The sequence below is a fragment of the Etheostoma cragini genome, chromosome 7, assembly GCF_013103735.1.
Source record: "Etheostoma cragini isolate CJK2018 chromosome 7, CSU_Ecrag_1.0, whole genome shotgun sequence".
In the NCBI taxonomy this organism is placed as follows: Eukaryota; Metazoa; Chordata; class Actinopteri; order Perciformes; family Percidae; genus Etheostoma; species Etheostoma cragini.
In genome coordinates this window covers 18,259,359-18,274,619 of record NC_048413.1, presented here as the reverse complement: position 1 = coordinate 18,274,619, position 15,261 = coordinate 18,259,359, and the positions used below count along the sequence as shown (strand labels likewise).

The 15,261-nt window shown below is 39.5% G+C and overlaps 1 protein-coding gene across 2 annotated transcripts in view; it reads right to left on the bottom strand.

The window, feature by feature from the left end:
* The window catches only part of LOC117947324 (kazrin-like), a 167,799-nt gene that overhangs the window by 145,104 nt on the left and 7,434 nt on the right, over positions 1-15,261 (bottom strand). For both annotated transcript variants that reach the window (XM_034876143.1, XM_034876144.1), the window contains exon 2: positions 733-890. In XM_034876143.1, the coding sequence (XP_034732034.1) occupies positions 733-890 (158 nt within the window). The remainder of the gene's footprint in view (positions 1-732; positions 891-15,261) is intronic.

Sequence of the window (15,261 nt, the reverse complement as noted above, 5' to 3'; positions counted from 1 at the left end):
TCTATCTCCCCTTTCAAGTCTTAGCTGTCCTGTCAGAAATAAAAGCTTAAAATGCCCCAGAAATAAGCTTTAAAAAAAAAAAAAATGCAAACACACACACATTTGCTTGTTACCCATCTCATCCCATTATTATATTTGGAAGTCATGGGAGGAAGTGGAGGACTCAAGGAGGCAATTAAAGGGATATGACATGCATCCACTGTGACTTCATCCATAATGTGTTGCAGAGCTAGGAGGAACGCTTCCACAGATACAATTGGTCAACAGCCCAAATTTGTATACATGTGTATGTATAATTGTAGCCTTGAAATCTAGACGCACCCTAGCGGCAGCAAATGTAATTTGCAGCTAGGGTCAGTCTAGCAACTTCTCCGCTGGCTTGCGAGCTGGAAAAAACAAATTCTAGTCAGGCCAATCATATCGTGTATAGAGTCGGTGGGTAGGCTTAACCCTTAGTCAGGCAAGTATAATTGTGCATTAAAGTTAAACTCTTCACATAAGCACTGCATCAATGTACTCGACCACGATCACTGATTGGGATGGTTTCATTGAAATAGTTTCGGTGAACATTTCTAGGACTCAGAGACTACACATGCTGGCGTGACCAACCAGTAATACCAGCCACCCTTAAACTCATCCTCCCTGCTGTATCCAACAGCGATTTAGTGATGAGCCTCTCTTTCTCTAGCCACCTGCCTTCTTGTGAGCCAAAGAATGTACAGTTTCTTTTACCTGTGCATCCACGAGGAGGTGCCTCATCAGGGTCATGGACTTCTGCAGTGGCTCCTTCTCAGGAGGAGGAAAGACAGGCTGCTCCTGCTCCAGGGGCTTGGGTCCAGTCACCATGATGCTTGCAATCTGGTCATTCAGGCTGTTCAGAGACTGCACAGCTAGGGGGAGACACACAGTTTTACTTACTTACAGAGAATTTGCTTCATTTGGATTTTGATGTGGTCATTAAAATATTGGTCATCTATCTGGTGAATGGAACTGGCATCACAAAAGACAACTGAAAAGTAAAACAATATATCTTCCCTATCAGAGTACAGGCAAGCTTAAGTGCATCATAAAATGTGTTCAATACAAGAGCACAATTACCCACACACCTTTATTTGTGGATCTATAGCCAGCCTATTTTGAGCAGGAACAACAGAGATAACACAGTGGAAGAACTCCGTTTCCTCCTATCACACTGTCACTGACTTTCTCTGTCAACGCCCTTTCTGCTCCAGAATGTTCCATGTCAGCCTGAGAGTCATCCTGTTTTTGTTTCTCTATTCTTGCCCTTGTGTGTTCCTGGCAAACCTCTCCGTTCAGGTTTCCTCTCCAGCTAGGCTTCCACAAAAGATAAGTAATAGCCAGCACTACTGTACTTCCTCCTTCTTGCGCGCACACACACACACAAACACACACACACACACACACACACACACACACCTCTTCCATTTAACATGAATTCCCCTTAGTCTTTGAAAGGTCACCACAACTATTTCCGAGGCCACCTACATGGTGAAAATGTTGGATAAATTAAGAGTGGGAGCAAAGCAATTTCCATATTTTTGTGTCTTTTTAGCATAAGCTTATTTTGTATTGTTCATTTGCTGCTACATTACCCCTAATGTCTCATTATTGATCTTTCCAGTATTTAAACTTCACTAAAACTCCAAGCTTTTTCAGTTATAAAGGGAGACAGAGAGGATCAAGGATTGACGGTCACTGATACACACTCTGAAACCTTAAATCTTGTGTTCTGCTGCAATCATGCACTGGCACATTTCTGCCAAATGCATATATGCAACGTGCTAAATCCATAAAAAGTAGGATAATTTTTAGGCCAAAGATCTAGAAAGGGTCTTTTTAGGATGCAAATATAAAGCCTCTTTCACACACAAAAGCCTACGCTAAAAAAGAAGAACGAGAGCATAGATTAATATATTACATAACCCAAAAATTATTTCACCGTGGCGGACATTTCCAAGCAAACAAGCTTTGAGTAGGACATTTGACAAGTCGGCACCGAAGGCGGCAGAGATAAGAAGGGAAAGAGGGGGCTGAAGTAGAAGACTGCGTCTCCTCGAGGTGAGAGTTGAGCAGACATCAGATGTTTGTATACATGAGTGGATTGGTTGTCATCTGAGTTCACAGACTCTGCAGCCAGTAAGCTGGTCAGTGTTCTTACACATTTATTCAAATATATGCAAAAGGTGTTGATTTAAAGACAAAAAGCCTCATCTTCCTGCTACTTTCAGCATATCTTTCCTGAAGTGGAAACAACACAGAAGCACATTAGCAATTACGTATGAAGCCTCTTCTCTCCTCCAGTCCTTTGGCAGATGGGATTTTAGCTGCTTACGCTTAGTGCCCTCTACTGGCCAATTAATGAATATGCAGGCACTTGTGACTCCAAAACCATGAAATATACTTGTAGATCCTGAGAACACAAACACTGAATAGGTTCGGCTTTTGCAAGGCAGCTGAGCTTTGAGATGCTTGTGAAATAAGTTGATGTCAAACATAAAGAATGCAGAAGCAAGGGCACCAAGTAGCTCACCTGGTAGAGCCTGCACCCACATACGGTTGAAACCATTCTGTCACAAATAAAGGCCTAAAATTCCAAAAGATTTATCTTTTTAAAAAAATGCAGAAGCCAAGATGTCCAGTAGGCTTGGGATGTGCAATGTAGGGCAAAAAGACAAGAACGGGGTAGAAGACTGCTCATTTTTTGAAGAGCTTGTTCGGCCATCTACGCTCTGAATAACCAGTAGCGTGTTTTACACTATAATAAATACAGATTTCCATCATAGGGTAGGCTTTGATTTTTTTTTTCATAGGACAGATGAAGACATGAAATAGGGGGAATGACACGCAGCAAAGGGCCTCAGGTCAGAGTCAAATCCGCGTCCACTTTGTCGATGAGTAAACCGCTATTTATGGCCATGTGCTCTACCAAGTCAGCTACCCAGGTACCCCGCTTTGATCTTTAAAGAAAAAAGAACTCCTGCCGGCCACTTTATTAGGTACAACAGTAGCTAAGCCATGTATTTTACCCTTACAAAGACAATAATGTTAATTTTGGATGGATACTGTGTGAGAGGTATTCCTTTTAATATGTTTATTATAAAGGTAATCCTGCTTTAGTTTTAGCTATAGGTGTCCCTAATAAACTGAAACCTAAAAGTGTAGTTTGCAGTGGTGTTGCACTTGACTGCTAGTAAAGTTAGACGCGTTTCCACTATCCCTCCCCCTAATGGTTGTAAGAGTATTAGATTAGTCTAATCATCGATTAATTAGTCAATTAGAAAAAGAATTTATCGGCAACTATGCAAGTCATTTTTAAAACTAAAAATGCCAAATATTCACTTCCAATCTAAAATATTTGCTGGTATGAGCATACATTTATTATCTTTAAGGTTTGGACTTCTACTCAAGCAAAGCAAGCGTATTGAAGACGTCACCTTGTAATTTGGGAAAATGTGACAGACGTTTTTTAATTGTTTACAGATATTTTGTGGACCAAACAATAAATCAATTAATCAAGAACATAATAAGCATATAACTCAATAAAGAAACTAATTGGTAGGTGCAGTCCCACTCATTTTTATTCTCAAATTTAGTCCAGTTCACCATATATCTCCATAATAGAATTAAATTAACACCTCTCTCACAATTAAATTAATTTATTATCTTTGTAAAAGGTAGAATTTATGGCTGAGCTGTTGCATTGGATTGCATTAGATCTTACGGAAATGTACCTGTACTGAGTTTATGTCATAAATTGAAATATAACTCAGTGTGATCATGTTATCTATTCACGGGAAATCAAAAGGATGAAGATGTTTTAAAACAAATTGCCACTGTATTGTAAACATCATTGATCGGTTAAAATTCATAGCCATTGATCATGAAAGCTACACTATGTAATGAAATCAATAGATATTTACGCTGCAGTACAATGGGTCACACACACACATAACCTTTACCCTGTTTAACATCAAATATTGATTTTCCAGTCTCCAATACTGCATTCATTAAGCCTTTAAAGCACACAAGGTCCAAACAAATAGTTTGGAAGCATAATGCATAATTTCATAGACAAACAATTAACAAGCACTCAATTAATACTTTTCTTAAAAGGTGTTTTCTCAATGTGTTTCAACAATCTTTGTCTGCAAAATGAAATAGATTTCTCATACAGCTTCCATTCAGCAAATCTGAAAGCTGATCAAAGAGAGGCAGAGGAATGGAGGTGGGAAGGGAAAATTAAAGCTTCTACTGCAGTAGTTAGGTTACAATTACTGGAAAGATTGGTGTGTTGGTTGGTTTGTATACTGCAACCATAGCAACCCACAGAGCTGACCATAAGCCTGTGGTAAAAAAAAAAAAACCTGATTGAGCATATTCCTAATGCACTGTAAACATGTCCAAAGAATGCCTCTAAAACTCGAGTAGTACCAAAAATATCCCATGTCTTCATCGGAAAATACTATATTCGGAATATCCAAATGGAATATGCTGTTTACATAAACAGTATCAAACTAGGAATATTGTCATATTCTGAATAATAGTGGAATATTGGTGTGCATGTAACCATACTGATTGATACTCTTTGGAGGTGATTATTAGTCTAGTTGGTGGCTAGCTGATGATACATATATAAGCTCTGTATTGGATTTCAGTATCAACCAAAATGTGTCTGCATCACTTTAAGTAACAAAAACGGACATTGAATGCAACATCATACACTGATGTCTCTGTTTTTACTATTTAATAAAAAGAAAAACTTCAAACACTATGCAAGGAGTCACATGGTAATAGTTAAACCGTCATTTTGCAATCAGAGGCATCAGTCCTGATCTAAGTGGAGTGGTTTGTAAACATCAGAAAAGTTGAAGCCATAGATTTACTGGAGGGAATGCATCTAAAAAGGAGTAAATGACCTTGCTTGGTAGCTGTGCTATACAACACTACCCCCTATTGACGGCAATGCATAAAACACAGTATTGGCCTATAGCTGAACCTTAATGCCTGTGAAATGACGTAGTCGGATTGTTTACAGCCTTCCCACTTAATTTAATTACACAGTGAAATAAAGGCAAATTGATGAAATCACTGTGGTGAGAAACAATCCCAGGCCTCACGTCATACAAGATGACAATAAAAGAACACAATCTTTAAAATAATATGAAGTTCAAGTCTGTCTGTTAGAGTACATGTCCTGATACAGATGTGATGTTTTCATGCTTAGCAATATCTCATAAGGATACTTTGCGTATCATATTGCCTGAGGTAATGTTATAACGGAGCACATTGAAGTGTTTTCACTGTTTTTTTTTTTTTTGAGTGACGAGGGGGGTGGGTGACATGAAAGTGGGCCATCAACAACAATTTGTATAACTGATGAATCATTTAAGTGTTATATCAGGCAAGAACGGGAATTATCTCCTGGTTGGAGTTTCTGAGCATTCTGACATTTTATGGACCATTTGTTTGAGTTGAATACTGAAAAGAATCATTATTTGCAGCCCTACTCTGCATGCATCACATAAAACACGGCACAGAACAGAAATCAAAACTCCTGAATAAATCACAGGTCATGAGTACATCATAAAACCATAAACAGGTGGCACAAACAAGTATGTTCAAACATGATGCATGTTTACAGACATGTACGTGCACATCATGCCACCACAGTTCCCACCTACAGTTCCAGATTGAGGTTTTCAAGAGGCAGAGAAGGGGCAAAGTGCGTGAAGCACTCGCATAATTTGTTTGCTGGATTTGAACCTTGGGGGTTCTGTAGCTGTGAAGCGTAGAGCAGCAAGCTGAACTCTCATCTCTGCAGAGCTCATTAAACCCCACTAATCGTATCTGTTACCGCTGTAATGGGCGGAATAAAGGGAAAGAAGCAGAAATTGGATGGGGTTTCCTGGAGGTGGTGAGCTCTGTGCACTTAAAAGCATGTGTGTGTGTGTTTGTCAGAAAAAACTAGCGCTGGCTCACCACATCTGTATTTTTGCCTCTCCAGCAGAGAATGCATTCCCCTCGATTTTTCCATTGCTTCTGCTGAGCTTTACAAGCCTGAAGCTCTCTTCTTCTGTCTGTCCTCATTCTTGTTTTCTGCTGCAGTTCTAACAACATCCTCAATTGGTGAATGGCTTACAGAGCGGCTTAAGCTCTTACTTTATTACAGAGAGCTAGAATAATATTTTTCTTTTAACATATCGGATGTCTAAGTACAAAGGGACAGCAGCTGCAACATAATTGGACTAATGCTGTTTGTGCATTAACTTCAGCTTCTAATAATGTAGCATCATAAACACTGCCGGCTCATAAACAGACTCAGGGCTCTAAAGTTAAAAGGAAAAGCCTTGTGCCTAATGCTCGGTTGTCTCTGGTCAATTTTGATTTTGGTCACATTCAACACAAAGCTCTGCACAAACAGGAAGGATTCAACACACAGACCCCACCGTCAAAGTCTTGATGAGATTTAACGGTTACGGCGACTCAAAACTGTCTGGCTTGTATGCCTTGAAAATATTTGTCAAGTCTTTTCATAGAAACTGGGTGGTCTAAGAGTGTGCTGTTCGCAGCGCTTGTCTGGAAGGAACTTTCTTTGTAAATGCTGTCAAAGTTTGGATCTAGGCCAAGTATCTAGAGGCTGAGGAATCTTCGCGCTGTTTGCTGTAAAAACAGACTTCCATTTGTATATTGTATCTGTCCAACAATGACTAAAATGTGAATCCCAGAATAAACACCTCCAACTGAAGTTCAAAGTTAAACTTCTGAGTACTCCACGAGCATCTCACTTTCACAAGACAGGACTTCTGAATGCGGCACTCTAATTTTTTCTGCAACGCGGTGTGATTTTAAAGATAAAAATGCTCTTGTTGTGAATTGATTTTAAAGGCTCTATAATAAGATGATGCACTCTCTGAACTCACCGATCAAGGGTTAATGGGTTTTGCTGAGTGCATTATCAAAAACATTATGCCATATGAAAGCAAATGAACTCGAGTCCAACTAAAAACAATGGCCGTAATATTCTTATGGTTTTAGATCCGACTGAAAAACAACATACTTCCACACATCAACCCCATCAGCCCCATCAGCCCCGCCCCTCGCAGATTTCCTCTCTTGATGTTTGAAATTGTAATATTGATTGGAGTGTTTTCAGTGGTGAAGGTGTTGCTCAGTTAAAATGCTGTGAATAGGAAGTATGGCAGGCTTTAATGTGAGTGGACGTTCATGCCATACCACAGCTCCTCAAACTACACTTGAGAAGTCTGTACACTGGCACCAGGAGAGCGAGAGGGGGGGCGGGCATTAATCACACTTGACAAGACCATTTCCTATCACTGTCATCCCTGCCGATTTGGCTGTAGGGGCTGGGAGCTGCTGCCAAAACATAAACAAGAGGGATTACATGTATAATGACAGTCTTCCATCAGAGTTTAGTGTTTAAGTTCAAACTGAATGTTGCGTTTCATGTGGGAACTTCCATTTAATGAAAGGGCTTCAGTGGGCCTGTGTCTAATTTAAGGATAAATAAATGGTTGCACAGCACTACCAACTCAAGGAAATGTCATTAAATTGCTGTGTTATTGCCATTCCTTTTCAACCAAATGACAAAAAGCCTATATTAATACTTTCTCATAGTATCTAGTCATGGTGTTTTGCCTAGGTTTACCCACGCCCCCCCCCAAGAAAATAAATGGAAGATGTAGCACTATATGACTCTGCGAGATGCATGTATTTTCTGTTTCCTTCTGCTTTCTTGTGTTGGAATTTTAAATCCGGTGGATTTATGGGGACTATTGTTGACTACTCCTCAGCATGGTAAATTGAGACAGCTAGCTAGACATCTGTCCAATCTGAGTTTTGTCTCGCACAACTATTTTGCAGCGGCTCTATGCAGAGTTTAGCACCATCCATGACGATTCTGATTGGTTTAAAGAAATGTCATTAAACCAGAGCACATTCTCCTCCCATCCTTAAATACTGAGTGGAGTAGTCAGACCCTCCTTTAGTGTGTGAATGAGGCAGAGATAGAGTTTTCCTGCCTGGTTGGTGCTCCAGTGGAGGACACCATAGTTCTGCTGGTGGACTTAAACACTCACATGGGCAATGACGGAGATACATGGAGAGGTGTGATTGGGTGGAACGACCTCCCTGATCTAAACCAGAGTGGTTGTCTGTTGTTGGACTTCTGTGATAGTCATCGATCTATGACTATCACAGTCTATAACAAACACCATGGTCAAACACAAGGATGCTCATAAGTGTACTTTGTACCAGAGCACTCTAAGCCGAAGATCAATTATCAATTTTGTAGTTGTTTAATCTGATCTGAGGCCGTATGTTTTGGACAATCAGTTGAAGAGAAGGGCGGAGCTGTCAATTGATCACCTTGGTGAGTTGGGTCAGAAGGTGGGGGAAGACTCTGTACAGACTTTGTAAGCCCGAAGGGGTAGTGCAGGTTAATTGGGAACGTCTGGAGGAGGCCCCTGTCCGACAGACTTTCAACTCACACCTCCAGCTGAGCTTTTGGTGCATCCCTGTAGAGTTTGGGGGCATGGAACCTGAGTGGACAATGTTGGGACGAGGGCCATCCAATTGAGGATAACAAGGAATAGTCGGGGTGAGGAGGGGTTGCAGTTTGGTGGACTGGGGAGCTCGTCTGGATTGGTTAGCAGTTTGCAGAAAGCGGCCAGGATGAGGATCAGCAGCTCTAAATCTAAGGCCATGGTTCTCAGCAGGAAATCTATGGAGTGCCTTTTCCAGGCAGGGAATGAGTCTTTACTTGAAGGAGTTTAAATATGGGGTCTTGTTTGCGCGTGAGCGGACAATGAAGCGGAAATTGGTCGGAGAATGTGCGCAGCGAGTTCGGTATTACATTCAATTTATCGCACCGTTGTGACAAAAACAGAGTTGAGCCAGAAGGCAAAGCTCTCGATCTACCGGTCAGATTTTGTTCCTACCCTCACCTATGGTCATGAAGGCTGGGTCATGACCAAAAGAACGAGATCCATGGTAAAGCAACCAAAATGGGTGTCCTCAGGAGGATGGCTGGCGTCTCCCTTAGAGATAGGATGAGAAGCAGTAAATAAGTAAGAAGGGATTCAATAAAACATTCCCATCAGAGTCACCTCAATGCTAACAATTTGGTGCTTAAAAAATAAATGTAAGTGCTGGTTGGCTTTTCTACAGACTGCGTCGACATGAAACCCACATTTTTCGTCCAAGACGGTTGGTCCGTAAATATCTTTTTTTTTTTTTTTACACACACACACACACACACACACACACACACACACACACACACACACACACACACACACACACACACACACACACACACACACACACACACACACACACACACACACACACCGAAAACATACAGCTTGCAACATTAAGTCCTCTCCGTCACCACCACCCACCCAGACAAAAAAATCATTCATGCATAAATGACAACACCATTTTCTATTATAGACATCAAACTTGGCAAACCGTTATTATTATTATTATATTACATATTATATATTATCGTTATTATTTTTTTTTAAACAATGCCACCATAGCCATTAGGGGTGTTGAAATAAATCATTGCCTTGATGCATTGCGATACGGACCTAGACCTGCCAGTTGATACTTGATTTTTTTGTTTTTCTCTTTTGTCTGTTGTGTTCAGACTCCACTACATTCAGGAATAACATTACTAACATGTTGCTAAGTTTGACATCTTTGGAGTTTAGTCAACACTGCTCAGTTCACTAACTGTTGAGACCTAACTGATCTTCGGGGTCAGCTCAGTCTAACAGCTCTGTGTGCTCCTGTAACCCACTGCTGTGCCATCCTAACACCTCAGCCAGAGTGAGATTACTCCTTTAGGCAGTGGGGCCTCTGATAATTACAGTGGAAGGGGAGATTGTAAGCCTCTGCACATCCGGAGAATGAAACATACTCCTCTGGCCTTGGTTAGATGATATATTACCGGATTTTTATTATCTATTTGTTCGGTAACCTACAACGGATACATGATTTTGTGTTATATAGCATATACCATTTATAGCATGGACCACCACCTTTGAAAGGCTGAGTCCTGACATTGTCATGGATTGTTCTCAACTCTCGTCTGGAAAGACCAGGTGATTTCAATCTTAAAGTTTTAAATGACCAGACTCATCTGACCTTGCCCCAACAATCAGCACCATGAGTTCTTCTAAGCAACTGAAACTGAAAATAGTTGACGCTCACAAAGCAGGAGAAGTCTAAAAGAAGATAGCAAAGGGTTTTCAGATGCCAATCTCCTCTGATCGGAATGTAATTAAGAAATGGCAGTCCTCAGTAACAGTGGAAGTTAAAGCAAGATCTGGAAGACCAAGAAAAATATCAGACAGAACAGCTCGCAAAAGAAAAGCAAGTCAAAACATTTAAGCGCACGATCCATCCAGAAAGACCTGGCAGACACTGGAGTTGTGTTACACCATTCCACTATAAAGAGATACTTGTACAAATATTGTCTTCATGGAAGAATCATCAGAAGAAAACCTCTTCTACATCCTCACCACAAAAATCAGAGTTTGAAGTTTGCAAATGAACATATAGACAAGCCTGATGCATTGTGGAAACAAGTTCCGTGGACCGATGAGGTTAAAGTAAAACTTTTTGGATAATACCTTTGCTCATAGCGGCCAAAAAGTTCTATTTTAACCTCATCGTTTGGAAAAGAAAGGGCACAGAATTTAATTAAAAAGAAACTCTGTCCAACAGTTAAGGATGGGGGTAGATCAATCATGCTTTGGGGTTATACTGCAGCAAGTGGCACAGGGAACATTTCATGACTAGAAGGAAATATTGATTAATTCAATATCAGCAAATTTTGGACGTTAACTTAATGCCATCTGTGAAAATAATGAAGTTAAAGAGAGGATGGCTTCTACAAATGGATAATGATCCTAAACACACCTCAAACTTCACGGTGGATTACATCAAGAGGTCTAAACTGGAGGTTTTGCCATGGCCTTCACAATCTCCTGACCTCAACATAATTGAAAATCTATGGATAGACCTTAAAAGAGCAGTGTATGACAGACAGACCAGAAATCTTAAAGCTAATAGGACTAATGGGCAATGCTAACTAACAGCCATCCATATACAGTTAAGCTTAAGGATTCACTGGACCTTCCACATGTATGTTTGACAATAAATATGATGGAATATGTAATTAGTAGCTTAGTATTGGCCAAAATCTAAGAATGAATATATATATATATATATATATATATATATATATATATATATATATACACATACATACATACTTAGATTTTGGTTTACCGGGTTTTACAGGCTGTATTATTGTAAAGTGATGTAATTTTCTGAACAAGTTTACCAGGCTGTTCAAGTTGTTCTGTTATTTACCTTTATCCACTAAGTCATTAAATAATTTAGGGACAATATTTATCAAAAATATCATTGTGTAAATAAAATTTTGTTAAAGCAATAGTCATTCATACAATATCCACATCGAGGTATTTGGTCAAGAATATTGTGATATTTGATTTTCTCTAAATCGCCCAAACCTAATTGGAGGGCATCATGAAAGGCTACGCTAGATACTATGTTAGGCCAAGTTTAATATGTAACTCAAGACAATATATGTAGTAGCGGTTCTCTGCTCATCTCTCTTTCAAGTTAGGGGTCCTTGGTATCTGCTTCCAAAATAAATACACTTCCTGAATGTAGTGGAGTCTGAACACAACAGACAAAAGTCAAATACAAAAACAAAAAAAGCAGCGACCGGAAAATCAAGTAATCGATTATGGTCTGTCACTGCCTCGCTGCAGAATTGTCTAGATCCTTATTGCGATGCATCGATGCAATGATTAATTTCAACACCCCTACTAATCACTGTGGTTGGATATTTTCTTGAATAATTATTACTTAAAAGTGAACTAAAAAAGTTCCAATCTCGTGTTCTCAAAATCACCGCAGGCACTATTGCTTTACTTCAAAATGTGCAACACTTATAATCCTGTATGTGTTTGGGATTAAAGTCTAAGCTTTTATCACTCATCAGTGATCTCTCGTTACACAGAGGAAAGCTTGGCGGAGATGAATTGTCTAGATGGGAGAGCACAGACGCCTGAAGTGAGGATTTAGAAGCAGGAAAGTGAAGGATTAGAGACTTGCATTGACATGATTGGCAGAAAAATCACATGCTGCTGCTGACGCATCATCCACCTGCCGCTGCAGATAAATGCAGCCAACAGAGAGAAAATACACAGGAAAGGAAACACGTGTCATTTGAATACCAAAGAATACAGAACACACTGCAAACCAATCACAACTGCAAACACAATGAACTTCAAGTGATTAGTGAGGAGGATTACAGTTGTCTTGCAGATGAGCCAGAAGAGAAATGATTTGCCCCTAAAAAAACATAATCAAATAGAGATAAACTGACACATGTTCAATTTTAATCTGAATACCATAATTCTATTGTTAGTGGGATGGGAAAATCTGACGTAACACTCCCAGTGCACTCTGTGCCTTCAGGCTTCACTCTTGAACATTCTGGAAAACTGTGCCAGTCTTTGTCACATGAGTAAGCACCTGAGAACTGAAACTTTTTTTTTTAACCCAATTTTTCTATAACCCAATTTATAGAATGATCTACCACCACCGGAGGGAAATTTGAGAGAACACAAATCTGTAAAATTAGACCCGTAAAAATCTGTTTAAAAAGGTGCAGAAAAATCCAAGTCTCACCTATGAAAAAGACCTAATTTTGGATGGTTTGTAAGGGTCAGTTAAAAATCACAACATGTACCCTAGCACTTGCCTGTGCAGTTAGGTATGTAACAATATGAATGTCAATTTTATCAGCAGCAAAATGTAACAAGGGTGTACACAGGAATAGCACATACATCCATTCTGTCATTCACATAATATTTATGAAAATTATTCATTTCAGACAACAGCTCCTTTTAACAGAAATCAGTGTATTTGATCAGTCTAATTTAAAGTATCCCTCTGGGTTCATAATATTACTTCATACAATAATTTATTTCTTAACAAGATGTAGATCTGGTTTGTATATATCTTTATTTTACAGACTCCATGTCCAGATGAACTGTTTTATGTCCTAATATAATAACCAGAAGTGTTCAATTATTCAAAGGGGGAAATGGGAGTAGTTCATTTGTCCAGCAATTTAAACGTGTGAAAAGTCTGTTTTAACACACACACACACACACACCTATAAACAATACTTAGCATCCTAAAGACAAAGACGAACAGACAAATTCCTGCTTCAGACAGAGGAAATAACCCGCTAAACCCATAAAGGCTGCATGAAAATGGTGCTGTTTGCCAACAAAAACATTTCTGATGTGTAACGCTAGTGCAAAAACCCACCGGACTGCATACAGACAAGGTTTCACTCATAGCTGCATGCTCCCTGCATTAGCCTAAATGTCAGTTAATCAGTGAAATTAAAACTTTGCACAAAGCTCTGTAGAAGTGAATCATTCACCATTAACTTGTTTGTGACGGATAAATGTTAAGACAATGTTGTGTAATCTCCATCGAAATTCAGTCTGCCAACTACTGGGAATGAATATGACTCGCCAATATTACCAAACGCAAAATTGACCATTGAGCTCCCCAAACTGCTGCACTGTTAACTGAAACCAGTAACACTAGTACAGCAAGTTGTCTTACCTTAAATCTTTGGGTTTTCTTTCCCTCTGTAACGTTACTTTAGACCGGACTCATCTTGGTATCTGAAGATTGAAGATGCGTGGGCGCTCGCTAACTGTTGGCTAACGTTAACGTGGCTGGAACAGATGCAGGTTAATTGAGTCATGATGCTAACAGGGCTAGATAGCGTCAAAGTTGCAGTCATTCTCTTGCTGCCTCATTGTTTACGTAGTGTTTCCCTTTCTCCCCTGAGCTGTTGTAGTTTACGATGAACATATCAATTACATAGTCTGTTTCCATTAACTTGGGTTCGGTGTACACTGTTTGAAATTTGTCCTAAAACACAGTCAGGGACTCGTGCTCAGTAATCCGTGTGTGCGACAGCGCCAACATGTGGCGGCAGGTGTAAAAGTAGGATGTCTGAAAAACCAAACCCCCCAAAAAACAATACTTTTTAATGGAATTCCATTGCTACGCAACAGCCTGGCCCCTATTCACTTCCTGTCAGTTGATGCCATTCACTTCACTGCAACAGGAAATCAACTTGGGTCCATTTAGAATGTTTATGTTTACATAATGTGAAAAGGGTTACAGGCTAGTCCTACTAAATGATCATTTGTAGTCACTTGATGATTTCAACGGCAACATCTCTTTCTAGAGAAAATATTCTTGAAATTTGGGATGATCTACTATGACGATGTTTCTTCAGGGAAACTCTCAACATTTGTGTAGGGACTAGTTTCTTTGTAGAAAGTAGTTTCAAAACCAGATCTTTAGAGTGGGGTATTTTGGAATTTGGGTGAACTGACCATTAACTAAGCCATCTCTAAATAAAGAAAAGATAAGACCTTTACAATGGAATTCCATTGCTAGGCAACAGCCTGGCCCCTTGTTAACTTCCTGTTAGTTGATTCCATTCACAAACACTGCAACAGGAAATCAACTTGGTGCAATTTAAAATGTTTCTGTTTACTGTGAAAAGGTCTTGTGTATTTTCTGCCATTATTTTCCGGAATGATCCCCAGACACAAAACGTGGCCATTGTTTTTTATTTTTTTTACATTTGTCATGCATCTAATCTGACACAAATGTAGCAAAAATACACTACTGCATACTTCAGTGCTTTACCTTGTTGACATGGAGATGTTGCCTACATGAACATGGGCAACACCACAAGTGGTAGAAAACAACAATCACAGTGTATAGTACAGTATTGTTTGATGTATTTAAAAATAAATATGAATCATCTAATACTTGTAGCCTACCACTGACAATTGATCTAAAAACCAGCGATAATGATGGCAAAATGCTCTTTTAAAACATTCCACATTCATCAAGCTGACAACTGCCAGATTCAAACAGCTTCAGATGCTGTGAATATTGTGTATTCATGCCTATTGATTTGCTGTTAAAAAATATATTCACACATCAAAGTATATGGTATCGAGTAGAGCAGCAAGCAGAGAAAAGTACAATGTTACAGAAAAGCCTTTTTCATGAATTGTGACATCTGTGTGAAGCTACTGCAATGTCCTTGAAAGTGTGTTATGGTTT